Source organism: Miscanthus floridulus, chromosome 5 (genome assembly GCF_019320115.1).
Source record: "Miscanthus floridulus cultivar M001 chromosome 5, ASM1932011v1, whole genome shotgun sequence".
NCBI classification, from domain to species: Eukaryota; Viridiplantae; Streptophyta; class Magnoliopsida; order Poales; family Poaceae; genus Miscanthus; species Miscanthus floridulus.
The window spans coordinates 37905993-37928204 of NC_089584.1; the positions used below are offsets into that span (position 1 = coordinate 37905993).

The following is a 22212-nucleotide window of genomic DNA, read 5'->3' on the forward strand; positions in this document are numbered from 1 at the left end:
CAGAAGCAAAGTCAAATGAGCATAACACAAGTGATATGACATATAAATAATTCAATGTAGAGAGCACACATGTCATATATCACGATCACATAGATATCACTATCACATATATATGGTTCAATGCATGAAAGTAAACACACGATGAATGCATAATAGTGTATCACACATAGAAACTCCAAATGTAATATATAAGCTAATATAAAAACTAAGCTACCCCTAAGCCTAACATACTCGAACCCTCTCCCCCTTTGGCGTCAAACACCAAAACCTACGGGTCAGTCGGCAGGACTGCAGCGGACGAGCCGGGCGCTGAGGTACGAGGGGAAAGGTGGAACTGGGTGCCGTCATCGTCTGATCCAGAACTCTGGGCTGTCTGACCCTCTGTAGCAGGCAGTGTCTCTAAAGCGGTCTGGGTCTAAGCTAGGACAGGTGCTGCCTGTGACTCTGCTGGTATGCCTATAGTAGGATCTGAAGATGCAACTGAGGAAGAAAGCCTCTGTGTAGTCATGGCGATGGGAGCTGCTGTAGAAGGACCTAGGGCATACAAATGTGGTGGTGTAGGCTGCCCTGTCAACTCACTGAAGGAGGCTCCAAGACTCCTAGAAACTAAAGTATCTGGCTCAAGCAGCGACGATGTCTATGCCGGTGTGAAGCTCGTCTGAAATGGAGTGAACTATGGGGCTACCACTGGCGAAGCAAACCACTAGGACACCTGCTCGGTAGGAGAAGCATACTATGTTGGCGGCTATCCCTGACTCTGAAGCCCACTAGGCTATAACGCTGGAGTCGTCGATGTAGTGGCTGCCTGACCAAGCTGGGGCGAAGACTGTGGCAGTGGAGCCCCAATAGCAGTCACAACATGATGCATAAATCCAAGGAGCTGTTGCTACATGAGGATCTGCTGCTGCTGCTGTAGAGCCTGCGTCTGCTACTGAATAGCTAGCTACTGCTGCTGGATCACGTGTTGCTGCTGCTGGAACTCATCCTGCCGAGTCTAAAACTGTGCAAACGTAGTAGCTGTCTCCTGAGCCTGGCGTGTCTGGTCCTACCTCATCTACTCAAGTATAGCAAGGAGAGCGAGGTCTGTCTGCGGGGCAGGTGGCGCTGAACTAGAGCTACCGGCCTCATGATCATGCTGACATGTAGGCATCTGAGGAATAGGCTGGTAATCATCATCTGAGCTGTCACTAGGATCGCTCCTCACCTGCTGAGCCTCAAGCTGCTCCTCTTCAGTAGCTACAATACCCCTAATGATCTCATCCTGCTGGGCTATAGACTCTGGCACCTCAGGATGTCGACGCGGCTGACTGGGTGCTATAGGTGTACTGTGCCTGATCATCTGTGTCATATTATAGGCAGGAAACTCTGTGGTGGCACCACTGTACTCAGCAAGCATCTCTGGCGGCCTCACTGTGACTGCCCTATGGATAAGCCATGTGATCCAGTGAGCATAAGGTAGCTGCCTGTGTCCTCTGAAACCCTCATCTATTGTGTCCTCCATCTGTGATAGAATAAGATCCCAAATATCAAAAATTGTCTGCTGCATCAGAGAGTTGATAAGCCAAAGCTATATCCGAGTCAAGCCCTCTCTGTATCCCATCTTAGGAAGTAGTGTCCTCCTCATAATAGCCTCAAGTATGCGAGCAGTGGGATTTAGGTCACTGGGGTTCCTGCGTGATCCCTCTCCAAAGGGCTCGGTGAAGCAGTGGCAAACCAAGTCCGTAGGGGGCACATTGCCACCATGAGGACGTCTAGGGGTGCTGTCTGGCCATAGCACACCTCGTGAAGTCTGACTGGCTGCTCCTAAAGTCTCAGTATCTCCCTAACCCTCTAGCTCGTTAGGCGGTAGTCTCTACCTCCGAATGCGAAGTGAATATATCTATGCTGCAGGCCAATCCAGAGGGAAGCATAGAACTGCCGAACCCAAGACGGAACATATAGTCCAGACCGTCCAATCAAACCTGATAGCCCCGGCAGATATGTGAGGTAGGGGCAAATGTGCTCGCTAGCTGCTGCAACTATAGAGTCAATGTGGCACACCCTCTGAGATCTGAAAACTGCCCCACTGTTGAGATAGGCATTATAGAAATCCTCCTATAGTGGAGTGTAGAAGCCCTCTAAAGCTCTCTCATCCCTCCTCGGTGGAAACCATACCTCAAACTCAACAAATCTCAGCTGCTGAACCTGCTTGGTCATGGCAGCCCTCAAGTCAAGATGGGTCACTAGAGGTGGACCCTGTGGTCTGGGCGATGGACGAGAACCCCTCCGTTGTGTGTCAGCCCTTGCTGACTAGGACACGAGTACGACCAGAGCGGCGAAGCTGAGGCTGAGGTGCCTGCTCTGTCTCCTCGGCCTACTGACCCTCCTGAGTCTGCTCTGTCGACTCTGCTGGTGGAGGCTACTGCTATGGCTCCTGCTGTGACTCCCCCTGAGGCTGAGGCTCCACAATGGGAAGACATCATCCTACCATCATGATAGTCCCAGGTGGACTACCATGAAGACACTCAATACGCTCAAGTCTACCCTGCGCCTCTAGTGACAGATGATCTATAATAACAACTCCACTGTGAGCGCCTCCTCTCTCAGCACGCTCTGTGGCCTCTGCAACTGCGGCAGCCCTCACTGTATCTGCATCTAGATACTTGTGCTTCCTGACTGTGAGCTTCTTAGTCGCCTTGCCTTTAGGGTCTGTAGGTTGGCGAGGCGGGGGCCTCCGATCCTCATCTCTTGGACCACCACCGACATTCTTCGTGCGAGCCATCTGAAAGATCTGAGGAAAAACTATCATTGACAAAGAAACAACTACCTCTGACACTTTTGAGGCTTGGCCTCGATCCTTACTCGTGAGCTTGGCCCCGAGTTAACTGACAACTGCCACACGATCTCAATGGCACTGACTCGCTACATGATGGAATAGATAGTATATACAATAAATACAATGTATCTAATAGATGCGAAACCCTAGGAAGCAAGCAATTTGGATACGAAATTGAAACACAGGGCACTGCTACCTGACGAACCGACGATCCAAAGAAAAGAGGAGCAGTCCACGGGAAACCACCAACTCAGCTAGGGTTAGGGTTCTGACTTGATGAAGAATGACGACGCAACGTGATGAGTCAACGACGAGGAATGGCGGCACTGGATTTCAACTGGCGACGATGTTGGGTAGTGCTGAGGCTTGCAATGAGGGTGATGAGCTAGGTCTAGGGCGGCACTAGAGCAGGGGCAGTGGCGGCATGTGAGCTGGCGGTGATCAGTGAGTTGGCGGTGGTGGCACGAGGGCAAGCTATGGCTAGGGCATGGTGTAGCCTGAGGAGGCGTTGGCGGCACGAGAGCAAGCGGCGACGGCGCGCGGGCGAGCAATGGCGCACGGATGGCGTGCGGGCAAGTGGCGGCGTGGTGGCTCAGGTGGCGAAATCGGTGAGTTAGGCGCAGCTGCAGCGGCGATGGCGCTAGGGTAGGCGCGGCGGAGCTCCGGTGGTGATGCGGCAGACGGATTAGGTCAAACCCCCAACGGAGATTAAATAAGGTAGCCCCTAGTGGATTAGAAAAGGAAACGAAGAAAGAGTTCGGATGCCGCACGAAATCTACTGACCGGACGCTCCGGTGGTAGCGACCGGACGCTGCCACCCAGCGTCCGATCAATTCCAGAGAGGTCCAAATCCTCTAGAATCATGACTGGATGCAGCCAGAGTCTGGTCACCTAGCCTTGATGTCTTCATGATCGACCGGACGCTGAAGCACCTCCTAACCGGACGCTGGAAAAACACAGTTTTAGCGTCCGGTCACTCCTTCGGCAGCGGGTTCACCTCCTATGAACTGACTGGACGCTGGACATCAGAGTTCGGTGCAGCGTCTGGTCACTCCTTCTTCAGCAAATCTTCAAATTCCTTCATGCTGCCTGTTCCCAATCAAGTCCCAACTCCAATAAGATCCAAATAAACACCAATTGGGACTGATATGAGTGACCTCACTCAAACCCTCAAGTTTTTCAAAATATTTTGCCTTAGGCTATAATCCTTTTTAAGAAAATAGGCGAAAAGAGGGCGATTTGAAGACAAACGACAAAACAACATTCATGCATATGCAATGCAATACTTGAAAGTAAATCTAGTTGCTTGTCAAGTTTGATCCAAGGTTAAGCTTCTTCACACGCTTTTCGGCGGTTATCTTAACCTTGTTAGACAAGCCCTATATGCATTATAAAGCATTAAACATGTTGTATATTACAATGCAATGCAAGGGACAACACAAGCTCAATTTTTAGTGAAGTTGCTAAAATCAAGCACATTGAGTTCATTCCACAATCTACAAAATGTTGCCTTATCTAGCGGTTTAGTAAAGATATCCGCCAATTGATCCTCGGTCCTTACACCTTCTAGTGATATATCATTTTTAGCCACATGATCTCTTAGAAAGTGATGGCGGATATCTATGTGCTTGGTGTGAGAGTGTTGAACCGGATTATTTGCAAGTTTTACCGCACTTTCATTGTAGCACAAAAGAGGTACTTTCTCTAGAACTACACTATAGTCTAGCAAAGTTTGTTTCATGTAAAGTATTTATGCACAACACGCACCCACGGCAATGTATTCCGCTTCGGCAGTGGACAAAGCCACACTATTTTGTTTCTTGGAGGACCAAGACACAAGTGATCTACCAAGCAAATGGCACCCTCCGGATGTGTTTTTTCTATCAACTTTGCATCCAGCATAATCCGAATCGGAATAGCCAACTAATTCAAATATAGCTCCTTTGGGATACCAAAGGCCAATGCTTGGTGTGTGCTTAAGATACCTAAGGATTCTTTTTACGGCAATTAAATGAGTTTCCTTAGGTTTAGCTTGAAATCTAGCACACATATACACACTAAACATGATGTCGGGCCTAGATGCGGTTAAATATAATAAGCTACCAATCATAGAACGGTAGAGAGTTTGATCAACCGTGTTACCTCCCTCATCTAGGTCGAGATGTCCATTAGTTGGCATTGGTGTTTTGATTGGCTTACATTCATCCATCTTGAATCTCTTGAGAAAATCTTTTGTATATTTCTCTTGAGAGATAAAGATCCCTTCACTCATTTGCTTGACTTGAAAACCAAGAAAGAATGTAAGCTCACCAATCATGGACATCTCAAACTCCTTTGACATCAATTCACTAAATTCTTTGCAAGAATCTTCATTTGATGATCCAAAGATGATATCATCAACATATACTTGACAAATGAAGATATGCCTATCAAGCTTCTTAGTGAATAGTGTGGTGTTGACCTTCCCAATGGTGAAGCCCTTCTCAATGAGGAAGTCCCGAAGGCGCTCATACCAAGCTCTTGGGGCTTGCTTAAGCCCATATAGTGCCTTGGGCAACCTATAAATATGATTAGGATATCTAGGGTCTTCAAACCCGGGAGGTTGATCAACATAGACTAGTTCATTAATAAAGCCATTTAAAAATGCACTTTTCACATCCATTTGATATAATTTCATTTCATGATGTGATGCATATGCAAGGAGGATACGAATGGCTTCTAATCTTGCAACCGGTGCAAAGGTCTCTCCAAAATCCAAACCTTCAACTTGAGAGATCCCCTTTGCAACTAGTCTTGCCTTGTTCCTCACAACAACACCTTGATCATCTTGCTTATTTTGGAACACCCACTTTGTTCCAATGACTCTTGCTCCTTTTGGCCGCTCTTCAAGAGTCCACACTTCATTGCGAGTGAAGTTGTTCAACTCTTCATGCATGGCATTTATCCAATCCAGATCTTGAAGAGCTTCTTCAACCTTAGTAGGCTCAAAACAAGAGACAAAAGAGTGATGAGCAATAAATGAAGCAAGTTTTTGTGAGCGAGTCATTACACCCTTTGATGGACTCCCTATGATGAGATCTTGTGGATGATCTTGTAGTAGAGGTATATTTCTTCTATTGACCACTTAAGGAGGAGGTTGTGGAGCATCAGCATCTTGTGCCTGTACCACCATTTGCTCATGGGAGACATGAGTATCTTCATTTTCTACTCTCCCATCTTTTTCATCATCTTGTGGCACATTTGATGAAGAAGGTAGATCAATCACTTGTACATCATCTTCATCATCTTTAGGCTTGATGTCTCCAACCAGAATGTTCTTCATAGCCTCCCTCAATGGTTCATCACCTACATCATCAAGATTCTCATGTGCTCCTTGGGAGCCGTTAGATTCATCAAATTCCACATCATATGTTTCTTCAACCAAGCCGGTGGCATGATTAAATACTCTATATGCTTTGGACTTTGATGAGTAACCAACAAGAAAACCAATATCACAATGTCTTTGAAACTTCCCTAGGTGTTGCCACTTCTTGTAGATGTAGCATTTGCAACCAAACACCCTAAAGAAGGAGACGTCTGGCTTCTTCCCATTGAGCAACTCATAAGGTGTCTTGCTAAGGAACTTTTGAAGGAATAGGCGGTTGGATGCATAGCATGCGGTGTTGATTGCTTCCGCCCATAGAGCTTCGGGGGTGTTGTACTCATCAAGCATTGTTCTTGCAAGAGTGATCAATGTCTGGTTCTTCCTCTCAACTACACCATTTTGTTGAGGAGTATATGTTGCGGAGACTTCATGTTTGATTCCAACTTCATCACAATAAGCTTCTATGTTTGTGTTGTCAAACTCTTTCCCATTGTCACTCCTTATCTTCTTGAGCTTCACTTCAAATTCATTTTATGCTCTTTTAGAAAACTTCTTGAAGCAAGATGCAACTTCGGATTTGTCATGAAGGAAGAATACCCATGTATACCTTGAATAATCATCAACAATCACAAGACAATAAAGATTTCCTCCCAAACTCTTGTATGTTGTTGGTCCAAATAAATCCATGTGAAGGAGTTCTAGCACTCTTGCAGTTGACATGAAAGCTTTTGTTGGATGGGTATTTGCATCTTGCTTGCCGGCTTGACATGCACTACAAAGCTTGTCCTTCTCAAACTTCACATCCTTCAATCCTCTCACCAAGTCATTCTTCATAAGCTTCTTGAGTGAGCTCATTCCAACATGAGCAAGTCTTCTATGCCATAGCCACCCAAGTGTTGTTTTAGTGAATAGGCATGTCTTCAAGTTTCCATCTTCGAAAGTGAAGTCCACTAGATATAGGTTGTTGTATCTAAATCCTTTGAATATCACTTGTTCATCATCCTTCTTAGATACAACAACTTCCTTCTTGGTAAACAAGCATTGGAAGCCAAGATCACACAATTGCCCAACGGATAGCAAGTTGAAGCTCAACGAAGCAACATATAGCACATTGGAGATTGAATGATCATTTGATATTGCCACTTTGCCCAATCCTTTAACTTTGCTCTTTGAATTATCCCCAAATGTGATTCTTTCTTGTCCATCTACTTCTTCATCTAGTGAGGTGAACATACGCGGATCACCGGTCATATGTTGTGTGCAACCACTATCAATAACCCAATGACTTCCACCGATCTTGTAGTTCACCTACACACAAGAGATCAAGTTTTAGGAACCCAAACTTGTTGAGGGCCCTTCACCTTCTCAACAAGTGACTTTGCAACCTAAATTTTCTTAGGCCTATTCTTATTGGGAGGTCCTAAGAACATCACTTTCATCTTTCCACTAGAATCATTTCTAAGCATGTAGTGAGCATTGAAGGCAAAGGGTCTAGCATGCTTGGGCAAGGGTTGTGGCGGTGGAGTTTGGCACTCATGAGCAAAGTGGCCTTCTTGTCCACACTCAAAGCATCTCTTTGGCTTTGGCTTTGGTTTTCATTGTTGTTGTTGAGTTTGAGCCTTCTTCTTCTCTTGATTTGCTATGTACCCAATGCCACTTCTATCCATCTTCATGATGGTGTTCATTAGGAGCTCACTTTGGAGATACATGCCTCTAGTGAACTTGCTCAATCCAATCTTGAGATGCTCCTTTTCCAACTTGAGCTTCTTGTTTTCTTCCTTGAGAGCATCATTGTTCTTTTCTTCCTTGAGCTTCTTGTTCTCATCTTTGAGCTTCTCATTCTCAAGGATCAAACCATCATCATCAACAATAGTTTCTAGCACAATAGGCTTGGTGGTTTTGAGTTCTTCAAGATCTTTCTTGAGCCTTGCATTATCATGCTTGAGCTTGACAAACTCATCATAGTCATTGAACTCAACCACTTGCTTGCCTTTGCCACTAGATCCTTGCTCAATGCTCTCATCAATTAAATCATCACATGATGTAGCTATATCAATCTTAACAACATTGTTAGTAGCATCATGTGACTCATTGGGTAAAAATTCTTGAGCAATAACAAGATTGTCATGATTAATCTTGAGAGTAATATATTCATCTTTTAGCTTGTTATGGCTAGTGATGAGCTCTTTGTGCACCCACTCAAGTTTATCATGTTTATCTTTAAGCTCTTTCTTAGAAGATTTGAGCTCATTGAGTTTGGATGACATGGCATCATTTGCTTCTCTAAGCTCAACACTAGTCTTTTCGGCTATGTCACATTTAGCTAAAAGAGAATCATTCTTAATCTCAAGCTTTTCATTTTTAGCTCTAGTCTTTATAATGATCTTAGTGTATTTCTTTAGCAATTTAGCAAGATCATCGTAAGTAGGTGACTCATATTCATCATCGCTATCACTATCACTATCATCATTAAGAGCATGATCATCACCACTACTATCATCATCATGTGATACCTTGTGTTCACCCTTGGCCATAAGGCATAGGTGAGTAAAGGATGATGGTGGTGGTGGCAGTGAAGATGATGAGTCAATAGCAATAGCGGCCACCTTCTCATCGTCACTATCATCATCGGATGATCCACTAGATAAATCAATGTCCGTGAGCCAATCATAAAAAATGTAAGCCTTTCCACTCTTCTTCTTCTTGTGGAAGTCCTTCTTGCCATCTCTCTTCTTGTATGGTTTGTTCTTTTTCTTCTCATCTTCATCTTCATTGCTTGAGTCATCTTTCTTGCCCTTGTTCTTGTTCTTGAACTTGTCTTTCTTGGGCTTTGTACATTGGTGAGCTAGATGACCAAGTTCACCACAATTGTAGCAATCCATCTCGGAGATTGGCTTTCTTCTTGAGCTTGTGAAGAACTTCTTCTTCTTACCATCAAACTTGATCCCACTCTTGTTGAGCTTCTTTAGCATCTTGGTGGTTTTCTTCACCATGAGAGCAAGGCTTTCATCATCAACTTCATCATCACTTGAGCTCTCATACTCAAGCCTTGCTTTGCCCTTCTCTTGGCTAGCTTTGAATGCTAAGTCTTTTTCTTTCTTCTTTGTAGAGGATGAGCCATCTTGAGGTGTGATGTGCATATACATCTCATGAGCATTGATCTTTCCCAAGATTTATGTCGGTGTAGCGGTGGAAAGATCACCTTGATGTAGCACGGTCACAATATGCCCATATTTGTCAATGGGGAGGACACTCAAGATCTTTCTTACAACATCGGATGGTTGCATTTGAGTGAGTCCAAGCCCATTGACTTCCTCTACAAGAACATTCAAACGTGAATACATTTCATTAGCACTTTCCTTAGGAAGCATTTCAAAAGAGTTGAGCTTTTTCATGACAAGATGATAGCGTTCCTCATGCTCACTCTTAGTTCCCTCATGGAGCGCACAAACGTCCGACCATAGTGCATGGGCGTCTTTGTGGTTCCTCACACGATTGAAAACATCTTTGCAAAGACCTCTAAAGATAGTGTTTCGAGCCTTTGCATTCCACTTCTCATAGTTCACCTCATCGCCTTGTAGGTTAGTAGCATCCCAAGGTTTTGGGAAGCCTTGTGAGGCGGCTCTAAGTATACCAACATCTAGAGCCTCAAGATATGCCTCCATGCGAATTTTCCAATAAGGAAAGTCATCTCCCTCAAAGATAGGAGGAGGTCCGTCCCTGTGAGACATCTTGCTCTAGGCGGTTAAGCCTAAAAACATGAGCACGAGGCTCTGATACCAATTGAAAGGATCAAGATTCCCAAGAGGGGGGTGAATTGGGCTAATTCTAAATTTCTTTGCAATAATTAAATCTTATAGTTAGCCCAATTAACCCCTTGTGCCTAGAAAGTGTTTCTAATTGTTCTACCGTACAAAAGACTTGCAACCTAAATTCCAATCCTACTCTAGCATGGCAATTCTAAGAATGTAAAGACAAGAATTAAATTGCACAAAGTAAATGCTCAAAGTAAATAGAGAGAAAGGAACACGTGATGTTTTACCGAGGTATCGGAGAGTCGCCACTCCCCACTAGTCCTCGTTGGAGCACCCGCGCAAGGGTGTAGCTCCCCCTTGATCCGTGCAAGGATCAAGTGCTCTCTACGGGTTGATTCTTCGACACTCCATCGCGGTGAATCACCCACAACCGCTCACAACTTGAGTTGGTCACCCACAAGCTCCGCCGGGTGATCACCGAACTCCCAATCACTACCAAGCCGTCTAGGTGATGGCGATCACCAAGAGTAACAAGCACGAACTCTCACTTGACCACGACAAGCCTAATGAGAAGGTGGATGCACACTTTGCTACTCTTGATCTTCACTAATGAGGGCTCTCTTTGGGATTCTCAAATCTCAATCACCTCACTAGGACATTGTTCTTCTTGGCACTCTCTAAGGTGTTTTTCAGCTATTGAAATGAGCAAAAGTACCCCCACACACGAGCGGAGGTGGTATTTATAACACCAGCTAAAAAACAAACCGTTATGTGCCTCTGCGGGGTGACCGGATGCTCCGGTCATGTTGACTAGACGCTCCAGCCAGTATACCCTGAACTCTAGTTATTACAGTGTGACCGGACGCGTCCGGTCATATTTTTCCCTCTCTGGAATCTTACTGGAGTCGACCGAACGCTGCCTCTCAGCGTCCGGTCACTTGACCTCTCAGTGTCCAGTCAAACCAGACGCAATCACCTTGGTCAAATGAATTGACCGGACCCTGAGCCATCGTCCGGTCACACCAGAGCCAGCGTCTAGTCAGTATTTGACCCTCCATTCACTTCCAACTCTCGGTCGTATATGAATGAAGTTTGCTCCATTGGATCTTAGGCATATGTAGGTGCTACCTAGCGCTGGTTTTAACAAGTGTGCACCACACCTAACTCACTAGACTCACCTAGATCAAGCTACCCGTCCATACCCCCCTTAATAGTATGACTAAAGGAAAAACAAAGTCCTAAACTACTCTAAGTGTCTCTTCAACTCCAATCGACACTTAGAACTAGTCCATCCTTAACCTTGTCGTCCATCCTTTGAAAACCGAAATGATTTCCATCGTAGGGGCATGAACACCTCAATTGCCCAATCGATCTCCATTACCATGACCTAACTTAATTGCCTCTGTAAAACACACATTAGTCATAGTAATCTTGTATTGTCATTAATCACCGAAACCCAACTAGGGGCCTAGATGCTTTCACTTTCTTGTCCACAACTCATACAGTGTTTTGGACACCGACTTGCTTGGCACTCGATTAAGTATATGAATGACAGTTTTTAACGCCTCCATCCATAAACTTATTGGTAGGGTAGAGTAACTTATCATGCTTCTCACCATATCCATTAAGGTATGGTTGCATCTTTCAACTACTCTATTCTGCTGAGGCTCGCTCGGTGTAGAATACTGGGCTACTATGATATTTTCCTGTAAGAACCTTGCAAAGGGTCTAGGAACTTGGCCATATGGGGTGTGTCGACCGTAGTACTCTTCCCCACGGTCGAACCTTACTACCTTAATCTTTAAGTTGTGCTGATTTTCTACTTCAGCCTTAAATATCTTAAATTTATCCAATGCTTCCGATCTTTCTTTAATTGGATAAATATAGCCAAAATGAGAATAGTCATCTGTGAATGTTATAAATGAATCATAACCATCCACACTCTTCACAGGAAAAGGACCACAGATGTCTGTGTGAACTATTTCTAAAATTCCTGCGCTTCGTTTGGCATCTTTCTTTATTTTCTTAACGTACTTTCCTTTTATGCAATCATTGCATTGCTCTAAATATGAAAATTCTAAAGATGGAAGAATTGATTTCTTAATCAATCGCTCTATTCTTCCCCTCAAAATATAGCCTAAACGACAATGCCATAATAATGATACATCATGAACTCTCTTCCGCTTATTACTTGCATTTATAGACGAAGAGGCATTCTCATTCTCAGTACTTACATCATTCACATTCTCAGAAAGTGATAATAAATAAAGCTTGTCTTGTAAGAAGGCAAGACCAACACACTTATTATTAATTACAATCCTACATTTGCCATTACCAAAATGACAATCATATCAATCATCATCTAATCTTGAAACACTTATCAAGTTTCTACGCAAAGAGGGTACATAAAGAATATTTGAAAGCTGCAGTCTAAAACCATCATCTAATTCTAGAGATAGATCTCCAATGGCTTCAACTTCAGCTTCAACTCTATTTGCAACTTTAATTCTTCTTTCTCCTCTTTGTAGGGTTCTCATATGAAATCCCTCTCTTCAGAAGGCTCTTTAGGAAGTCTGGACAGTCCCTCTAATAATGTCCATGCTTCTTGCACCATTTACACTAATCCTTCTCAACTTGAGCATTGTTGTTCTTCGGATGGTGGTCATTCTGAGGGGCTTTCCTTTGAGGTTTGGCATTCTTATTGAAATTCTTCTTTTTGTTGTCCTTCACAAGGTTAGTAGAGTCACCCTGTGAGCTTTTCAGCCTCTCCTCTTCTTGAACACACATTGCGATGAGCTTCTCTATATCCCACTTATCGGGTTGCATGTTGTAGTTAACAACAAAAGTTTCATACTCTTTCGGCAAGAAAGCAAAAACCAAATGAATCAGGAACTAATCTTTGAGCCCCAAATCCATTGGCTTGAGCTTGGATGACGTGTACCTCATCTTCAATACGTGTTCTCTTATACCTCGACCAGAGTATTTCTCATTGAATAATTTCTTTATCAAGGTGCTTGCATAAACCTTTGAAGAGCCAGTGAACTGACTCTCCACCTTCTTAAGATACTCCGTGGTGGTATCACAATCTAGGATAGACCGTCTTATTGCATCTAAAATTGTGGACTTAGCCACCATCAAGCACTTGCGGTTTGAAATGTCTCATTTCTTACGTTCGAGATCATACTTCATCCGCACTTCTGCATGATCTCGCCGCCGAGCAGTGAAATCAGCATCAGTCTCATTATCTTCCCTCATCGGGTCCACTGGCTCAGTCGGACACGAGGAGGTAAGCGCTAGGTCATTTTCAGACAGCGCAAGTGCTAGCTCATACTTCTCTCGCCATACTTTGTAGTTGCCCCCTTCAAGAGGAGGATATGCGAGATAAATGTCATAGCATTGAGTCCTGAAAAACACCGTCAGAGATAGTGAAAAAATATAACATCATAATTGCATGCTTTAATTTAACGTTGGTCAAAATTAAAACATACAACATTCTTATACACTAATTCTACATCACCGTTGGGCAGAAATAGAATTAATTCATAAAAAACTTATGAATAAACATTATAATATTGTTATCATCAACGTTGGTTCGAAAATAACAATACGATAATTTAACTACTCCAATTAAAATTTTCTCGTTGGTTCAAAAATTAATCAGAGGATAAACTGATCATTGGAGCGGAAAATTCATACTTAATTGGTGAATTTTACCCACAGGAAAATTCTCTTTACTAATTTTATTTGATCCATTAACCAAATACTAGGAAAAGAATAAATTCACTAAATTTAGAAAATGAAAAAGGGCTCAAAGCATCACTGTTTACTCGGCCCAAGCAGCAAAACAACCCAGCCTACCTTGCGCGCGTGCCCGTAGGTCCCTCCCAGGCCGCAACCTAGGCCTGGGCTGGGAAAGCGGCCTACCGCTCGCGCCCGCCTGGGCCAAAACTCAGCCCGATGTCTCTGCTCTGTTCATCTAAGATCAATGGCTTGCGATGTTCTCGGATCAACAAAACCACGACAGCGCCGGCTCCCCCCAAACCCTAGCTCACTCTCTTCTCCCTCCCCTTCTCTCTCAATGCAGCCGAGCGGCAGAGCGCAGTGGTGGCGCCTAGAGTTGGCCCTCGGCGGAGGGATGGTGGCGTCGTCGCTGGCCCCCTCACCGGTGCGCGCTCTTTTCTACGGGTGAGCGCGCCACCATCGAGCAACCTAGCGGTGGCACCCTAGCATGACAGTTCTTTACCAGCACAGAGGCACTTCCTGGAGTTCTCCGGTGAGTGGAGGGTGGCGAGGTAAGCCACCTCCGAAGCCCTTCCCCTTCCCCTTCTTTTCTCTGCTTAGATCTTCTTCTATTCTTCTCGGATCTTGTCTGATTTTGGGTTAGGGTTAGGGTTAGGTCGAGTTAGGGTTAGGGTTTGGCTACTGTTCTTCTTCCCCGAGTTGTCTACGTGGGTTAGGGTTAGGGTTTGAGTTCCTTTTCAAAACTGAGACCCTTTCTTACTCCTTTTCTTCACCCGATTTGGGTTTAGGGTTCTATGAACCCTCTGCTTAGATCCAACTCGGATCTCTCACCTCCTTCTAATTGCTGCTACTCAGTTTTCTACCCCAAAGCCTAGATCTACGCCCAGATTAGGCTCGACCAATACCATTGATAGAAACTCGGCCATTGGGCCAAGCCGGAGAGATCACCACTAACAGACACTACTACAGTTTATGCAGTGTTGATTGGTGACAAATGTGAGGTAGATAGACAATGCAAGTGGATGTGTCGCTACTGTTTGGGCGCAAGGACATGCATCTCCTTCCACTAGATCGACGCACACTGCGTTGGATCAGGCTACTCCAACTCTTCTTCCATTGCGTTGTGCATCAAGTAGTAACGATCAATGATCTCCTACTCACATGTTGTCTTGGTTGAACGCAGTAGAATTTTTTTTGCGCTAGTATAGCAATACCCATTCCCCTACAACATTGTCCTACGGCACATCCTAGTGAGCTTATCAACCAGTCATTAAGTCTAGTATGGCTTCACCGGATGATTCGCTGAAGTCACTGGGTTAAGTCACTTCTACCCGGGAAACAACTGTCATCGGACGATCTGCTAGGGGTCAATCCTATCATCCGATGATGCATGTTTCGTTTTTGTTTTTTAACCTATTTTGTATGCTTATTACCAATAAGGACATGCAGGAACAACAATTGTCACATGTCAATCGAGGTGTACAATATTGAAAGTTTCACCATGACAAAAACAATATGGTTGTGTTATGTGTTAACATGAAACAAATGTATCATGAGCAACTAGTTCTTGTGGATGGGGATTGATTCAAATCGAATGCGCATGGAATTGAATTCGAATAGCACTATTTATCATATTTTAATTTAGATATGAATGTTATCAGTTGTGAATCAAAAATGGATATTTCGAATTTGGATTCACATTTGAATACCTACGCAATTTTAAAAATAGCAAGTATCGATTTACTTTTTGGATAGTAATAGTATAACAAAATTATGATATATGTAGTGATTTTAAATGTGAGTACATAACACATGTAGTTAAAGACAACTAATTAAACATAACATATTTATTAATAAATAATAAAAAACGTACAAAATTACTAATAAATAAATACATTACAAATTTTTAATACTTTTTCATCAAAATATAAACTAAACTAAAAGTATTTGAATTAATATGATTAGCCATATTAATAATAACTGAACTTAACCTTTATATATCATCAGTAATATAGAATTTTAAAACTAGTAAAATGTCATTGTCCATAAAGATTACATTTAAACAGTTTAAATAATATACACATCATTTATGGTATTAAAAATATATCATTTACATTACCAATTAATCATAGATATAAGTTTTAGACGGTCTCACCGAGTACTTTATTCTTCATGAATATGGAGAATGTCGGATATTTCACATTTTTTTGAATATAGATTTGGAATAAATAGACAAAAATAGTGAAAAAATATATTCGGATACATCTATTTAGCATCCATGTTATAATTGAATAGAACATGAATATCCATAGATTCAGACATACAAATCCATACCAACTTATGGAGCATGACAAACTGATAGGAAGCATAACAGAACCGTGACTAGCACGAAGAAAAGACATCGTCGTGGAATCAGGCCCCCTTTGGAACGGAACACAAAAATATAGAAATAGGAAAAATATAGGAACTTCCTAGGAATACAATTGCAAACACAGAGGATCAGAAAATTTAGGAATTTTAAAGGAATGATTATTTGGATAGACCTTATCAAAAATATTAGGAATTTTACAGGTTTGAATGGATGCTAAGCTCCCTACATTTTTTTCTCTAAAATAAAAAGGCAAATAAAAATTTGCTACACTGTTCCTATTCTCTATTCGTGTGAACAGAAGGCATGAACGCTGAAGGATTCCCAATCCTATGTTTTTTCTTTATTTTTCTTATATAAACCAAAGGAGGCCTAAAAGAAGATTTATTCCCTCATATACTTTCACCAGGGCCGGCCCTGATTTTTTTGAGGCCCGGGGCGAAACCATAATCCGGGGCCCTTTATACATACATGACATTGATAGTACTAAATGTAAATCCATATATATAAACACTTAACTGCGGATGCAATAGCAATATTCATATGAAACAATTCATAAATATTAAATTACCTTAAAAATTCCTATATTAAATTACCTTAAAAATTCTTTCTAACATTCCTCGATGCGAAGTCATTGATGATGGTATCAATATCGATCTCATCCAACAATCGCTTCTCAATGCATAATGTTGCCAAACCATTTAACCTCTCTTGAGACATTGTAGATCTCAAATAGTTCTTCAACAATTTTAGTTTTGAGAAGCTTTCGTTCAGCTGATGCCACAGTCACAGGCATAGTAAACAAGATCCAATAAGCAAAGGAAGCTTTAGGATAACAATCAGCCTTTGTAACAAACTCAAAAATCTCCATAGCTGTCATGGGTGTTTCTGGCAAAGTGAATTGTAGAACACTCAACTCGGAAATTAGATCATTTAAATCAATGTCAGATGAACCATTTAGAGAGAAAACTGCTGCTAGTGTTGTGCAACACAACTTTAGCTCAGGACCATCCAATGCCTTCAAGTTTGCTGAACTCATTAAAAATCTAAATAATTCTCTGAATGATTCCAATTCTTGAAATCTAGTCTCCAATGAACGGACTGCCATATCAATTATAACCGTGAAGTAACTAACTTTAAATTCCTTCTCACCTTCCAAGAGTGCTTCCTCACTATTATTTTCATCAAAATGCTTCTTTCTAAGAGCATGTCGCTTTACTGGGAACGATGGCTCGACACCCATTTCAGATGCAATTTACGTTGCATTGACCTTACTAGAAGCATACCCATCATTTCGATAGGTTTTAAAGTAATCCATTATGCCTTGTATCTGCTGCATGGTAGACTCAATGCACATAGATGGTGACTGCAACTTCTTGCTTACTTTATTGACAGCAAATAAAACATCATGCCAAATAACCATGCCAAATATAAATTCAAAGCTGCCAAGTACTTCAAATAAATTCTTTGCATCACTTCTATCCTTTGGTTCTACATCTCTATCTTCACTCAATGCAAGTAAAGCTGCCCTTAGCTGAGGAGCTTGATATCTAATTGCTGCAACACTTTTAATACGACTCTCCCAACGTGTGTTGCACAAAGATTTCACAGTTAAACCATCAATATGATCAAGCAAAAATTTCCATCTTTTAGTAGAACCAGCAAATAAGACATATATCCGTTGCACAATTCCAAAAAAAAGAGTCAGCTTTGCTACAAGACTTAGCCATATCACAAAGAGTAAGAGTAAGACTGTGGCAAGCACATGGCATATACAAGGCTCTTGGATTTATATCACGCAATCGACTTTGAACTCCCTTGTGTTTTCCTTTCATATTAGAACCATTATCATAACCTTGTCCCCTAATATCATCAATGTTAAGATCAAAGGATTTAATGGAATCAACCAAAACATTGAAGAGCCCAGAACCAGATGTGTCATCTACCTTTAGAAAACCAAGAAAGTACTCCTCTATTTTAATTTTACCTTCACTCATGTTAACACATCGAACCAACAAAGTCATTTGTTCTTGATGACTAACATCTGGGGTGCAATCAAGAATAACTGAGAAATATTTGACCTCTTTAACAATCTTGATGATAGAATTTGTAATGTCAGAAGCCATAAGAGAAATCAACTCATTCTGAATTTTGTGGCTAAGATAATGATAATGAAGATCATTATTTTGAATACGTCTAAGATGGTCTTGCATTACCAAATCAAACTCTGCGACCATCTCAACACAAGCTAAGAAATTGTCATTTTGGTCATTATAAAGCTGCTCGTTAGATCCTCTAAAAGCCAAATTACGTCTACCAAGGAATTTTACAATGGCAACTATTCTCATCAGTACTTGCCTCATGCGCTCTTTCTCCTTGGAGATTTGCTGCTGTAACTCTTTATCAATTGTCTCTTGTTTGCCTAATCTAGTTCTCAATTCATTCCATGAGTTCATATTGCTAATATGCTCAACAGTAATTTCATGTTCCTTCAGCCTCTCATTGATATGTTTCCAGTCTCTATACCCATCATTCCCCAATGAACTCTTGCACTTTTTAGAATTAAAAAGCTTATAGCAAAAGCAAAATACTTTATCCAAGTGTTTGGAATAAACTAGCCATTTCCTGTTACGTAGCTCTCCTTTACTCATTTTTCTATGATAATGAGAATATGCAAAATGCCTTAAATTATCGTCGAAAGGGAATACAATATTCTCTTCTCTTATAGGCCCCTTTTCAACTAATATATCCCTTGCTTTGTTATCAAGATTATCCCAATTTCTTGGATCATAAATATCCATGTGACACACCTGTTCCTCATCAAGACTACTATTTTCTGTAGTATTTGAATTAAATATGTGCTCATCATTACTCACATTGTTTTCTTCCATGTTAATGCCAACATTGTCATCAGGAGGACCTTCATCTTCTGGAATAATCTGTGTTGGTTCCTTCCAGACAACTATCGCCAACTCGTTTGGATCTCTTGAAGTGTTTGGATTATTCTTCAAAAACTTATGCATAGAACCCCTCTGTGATTGTATGAACTCATCTATTCGTGCTTTCTTTTTCCTTTTCTCACTGCCGGAAGCATACTTTCTTGATGACATGATGCTGTTAAGATTTAGAGAAACAATTAGCTAACAACAGTTTCGCTAGAAAACATGAATTGAGTAAAAAAGGAGTTAAATCAGCATATGTAACAGTATGGGCTTCTAACAGTTAATGACACCTGACAACTTGGTCACTTTCTTTAAAATGATAATCATGTTCGTTCTATTGTCTCAGTAATCACGTTCGTTCTATTGCCTGATCTAGACATCAACTCGCGTTGCTGGTGGCTCACCGCGATTCGTCGTCGCTCGTCTGGGTCGGGCGGTGTCACGGAGATCGCAGCGCGTCGGCAGCGTCGCGTGGCGTCGAGTCCAGCGTCTCGTGGAGTCGTGGTCTCGCGCTCGCGGTCTCGCCTCGCGCCGTCGCGCAGGCGCAATAGCCGCCGCTGCCGCGCGTGTCGCGTCCGCCCGCCCTGTTGGAGTCTGCGTGTGGGCGTGGTCCTCAGAAGGGAAGGTCCTTTGCTGTTCCCTCGTGCTGCAGGCCAGTCGCCAGGGAAAGATCCAGAACGGAAGCTAGCTCTTTCTTTCTTGATCCTTCTCGCGAACGTCAGTCGCCAGGAGGCCCAGGACTGCAGGCCAGCAACGTTCTAGGCCAAATCCAAATACTAATATACCTGCAGGCCTGTATACCTGGTGTTTGCATACTTGGGGTTGGGCCCTACCTAGTTGGGGGCCCAGGGCGGCCGCCCCGCTTGCCCGCATCCAGGGCCGGGCCTGACTTTCACCATACAAGGAATCTGCGGCAGTGGACATTTCACCTTCAATCCAGTGGTGAGTACAGAACGAAGGCGAAGCTATCAGCGTCTTCGCAGCACAGATGACCCCAAAGGAGATTTTGGAACCGCTTGCTTCTTATTTAGACAATGATCATTTAATTCCTGCTCCTCTCTTTCTCTCGACTTTTTCTTTTTCAGTGTGGCCATCAGCGTGTGACAAGGACCCCATACTGGAACCTTGCGTCCATATCCCTCACAAAGTACCTTTTCTGACGTTGGTGTGTGGTGTTCTTTTTATTTGCTTGTTTATTTCCATTTTAATTGGTTCTTTTCTGAGGCCGTTTTGGGTTGCTGGTGAAGTGTTGATTTTATGCCTATGTCCCTTGTAAGTAACTTCTATTTTTTTATCATCCCTTGTAAAAGCATCTTCAAGAGTACCCAATAATCCTTCCCAATCCATGATTTTTTGGGAAAAATGAAAAAAAAAATATCTCCAGCAACTCCCAAACTCACCTCCCAATCTTTTTGGCACTTGGGAACCCCCTGCGCGTAAAGATGCGCGGACTCCAGTTGGCCGTATCCTCTCCCGCGGCGATGGAAACACCCATATCCTTTGGCCAATCTAAAGGTGGAAGGGCAGGGAACGAATAAAGAGTAGGAAAATTGTTCCTGATGCAAATGTACAAGAGAGAGAATATATAAAAGTGGTTAGGATAATTTAAATATAGTATATGATTACTAATGTAAATTTGTCTTCTATATTTTAGGAGTGAATTATTGAGAACTGTTGGAGATGATCTTATTTATTCCTCCCAATACTTTTTGGCGAGTTAGAAAACTCCACGGTTTTGGGAATAAATTTTGGGAACTCTTGGAGATGCTGTAATTAACTTACCATCAGGTGCTATCACTACTAGAATAAGTTTTCTTTCTCTCGAGGGAAGGACGTATAAATGTATATGTTGACGCGAACATCAGTTCCACAACTAAAACGCTAGAATGCGCGAGTTGCAAAGAGACCGAATAATGCAATGGATAACCAACATACTTTCACGATAAAGAGCGACATGGTTTATGAGGTGGCCAAGGAGGAGGACGTCCAAGGGCTTCATTGGCGTGTTCTCCATCTCCTTAGGGCGTGTTCCAACTTAGGCTAAAGTCCCCAGGGTAAATATCAGGCCCACAACGACGACGCAGTTCTCGATAGAAACAACAACAACTTATCATGATGATTTGGAGGCCTTGCCGACGTGATCTTGAGGTCAAACTAGATCCTTTTGAAAGCTTATCAAATAAACTTTCTATCAAGTGCTCCGGGACCTCAAACTCACTCTGGATGAAGGAGTTATGGCCTTCGCAATGAAGTAGTGTCGGACCGTCGATAAATTGAAAGTTCAACTTTGATGGACTTGCACTTTGAAATTGGTCATGTTCATGGCATATCCATTCTCTATCATCATCACCATTGTTCCTACGCATATCTGAAATACCAATATTGGGTAGCAACCAGATCTTAGTTTTATCATTATGCATACGTAGAAATGAGCTTATCTTATAATCAATGGTTATATCTGAAGGTGTTATGTCCTCATCACCAAGGCTGCGAGTTCCGCCCGCGCCTGCCTCACTGCCCCCTCGGGCGGACACCGTCCCGTCACGCCCCCCTCACGCCCGCCTCGCTGCCACGCTAGGCCGGCCCATGAGTTCCGGGCGCTCCTGCCATGCCGTGCGCGCCTACGCCGCCGCACAGGAGCCAGCCCGCCCTACCGGCAGCCACATGATTGCGAGCTCTGGCCACGAGCCACCAGGATGCCACAAGCTCTGGCCCCGCCTCGGTCGTGGCTGTCGGCTCTGACCCAGCCGCGGGAACCGGCCTCGCCCCGGCTCTGCTCCGATCTGTATGGAGGAGGAGAAAGAGGAGATGAAGAGCTGAAGCATTGGCCCCAGGTGGCAGTGAGATAGAGGGGAGGAAACTCATGGCTGAAGTTGTACCAAACACTTTACAGGGAGACCAGCTCTGTACTGAATCTGCTCTACATCCAGGTGAATCTAGGGATTTGGATCTGTTTTTTTGGGTTGATCAAACTCTCCCGAACAAGAAGTTACAATCAATTTGTCTTGGACCACCCACCAGCGGTAAGAGAGAAAGCACAAAAGCTACTGCTCCATACGACCATACCTTACTAGGTATTCTTTTTGTGCATCAATAAAAAACAAACTACTTTTGAGTTAACTAGTCCAAAAAAAAGCAAAAAAAAATATATGATAAAGAAAAACATGGCAATTTGTGGCCAGTAGATCACCGAAGTAGTCGAAGTTGGATTGGTGCGTTGAGGTCAC

At 42.9% G+C, this 22212-nt stretch overlaps 2 protein-coding genes across 2 annotated transcripts; both read right to left on the reverse strand.

Moving 5' to 3' along the window:
* Nucleotides 1-16719: 16719 nt before the first annotated feature.
* On the reverse strand, nucleotides 16720-17286 carry LOC136454527 (uncharacterized). Its single transcript, XM_066454918.1, has one exon. It carries the CDS (start codon nucleotides 17284-17286, stop codon nucleotides 16720-16722), a length of 567 nt encoding a protein of 188 aa, XP_066311015.1.
* Nucleotides 17287-17298: 12 nt separating this feature from the next.
* On the reverse strand, nucleotides 17299-20999 carry LOC136454528 (uncharacterized). The gene is made up of 4 exons (XM_066454919.1): nucleotides 20921-20999; nucleotides 20386-20494; nucleotides 17820-19157; nucleotides 17299-17689 (listed from the first exon to the last, which is right to left on the reverse strand). The coding sequence occupies exons 1-4, from the start codon at nucleotides 20997-20999 to the stop codon at nucleotides 17299-17301; spliced, it is 1917 nt and encodes a 638-aa protein (XP_066311016.1).
* Between the last annotated feature and the right edge of the window lie 1213 nt (nucleotides 21000-22212).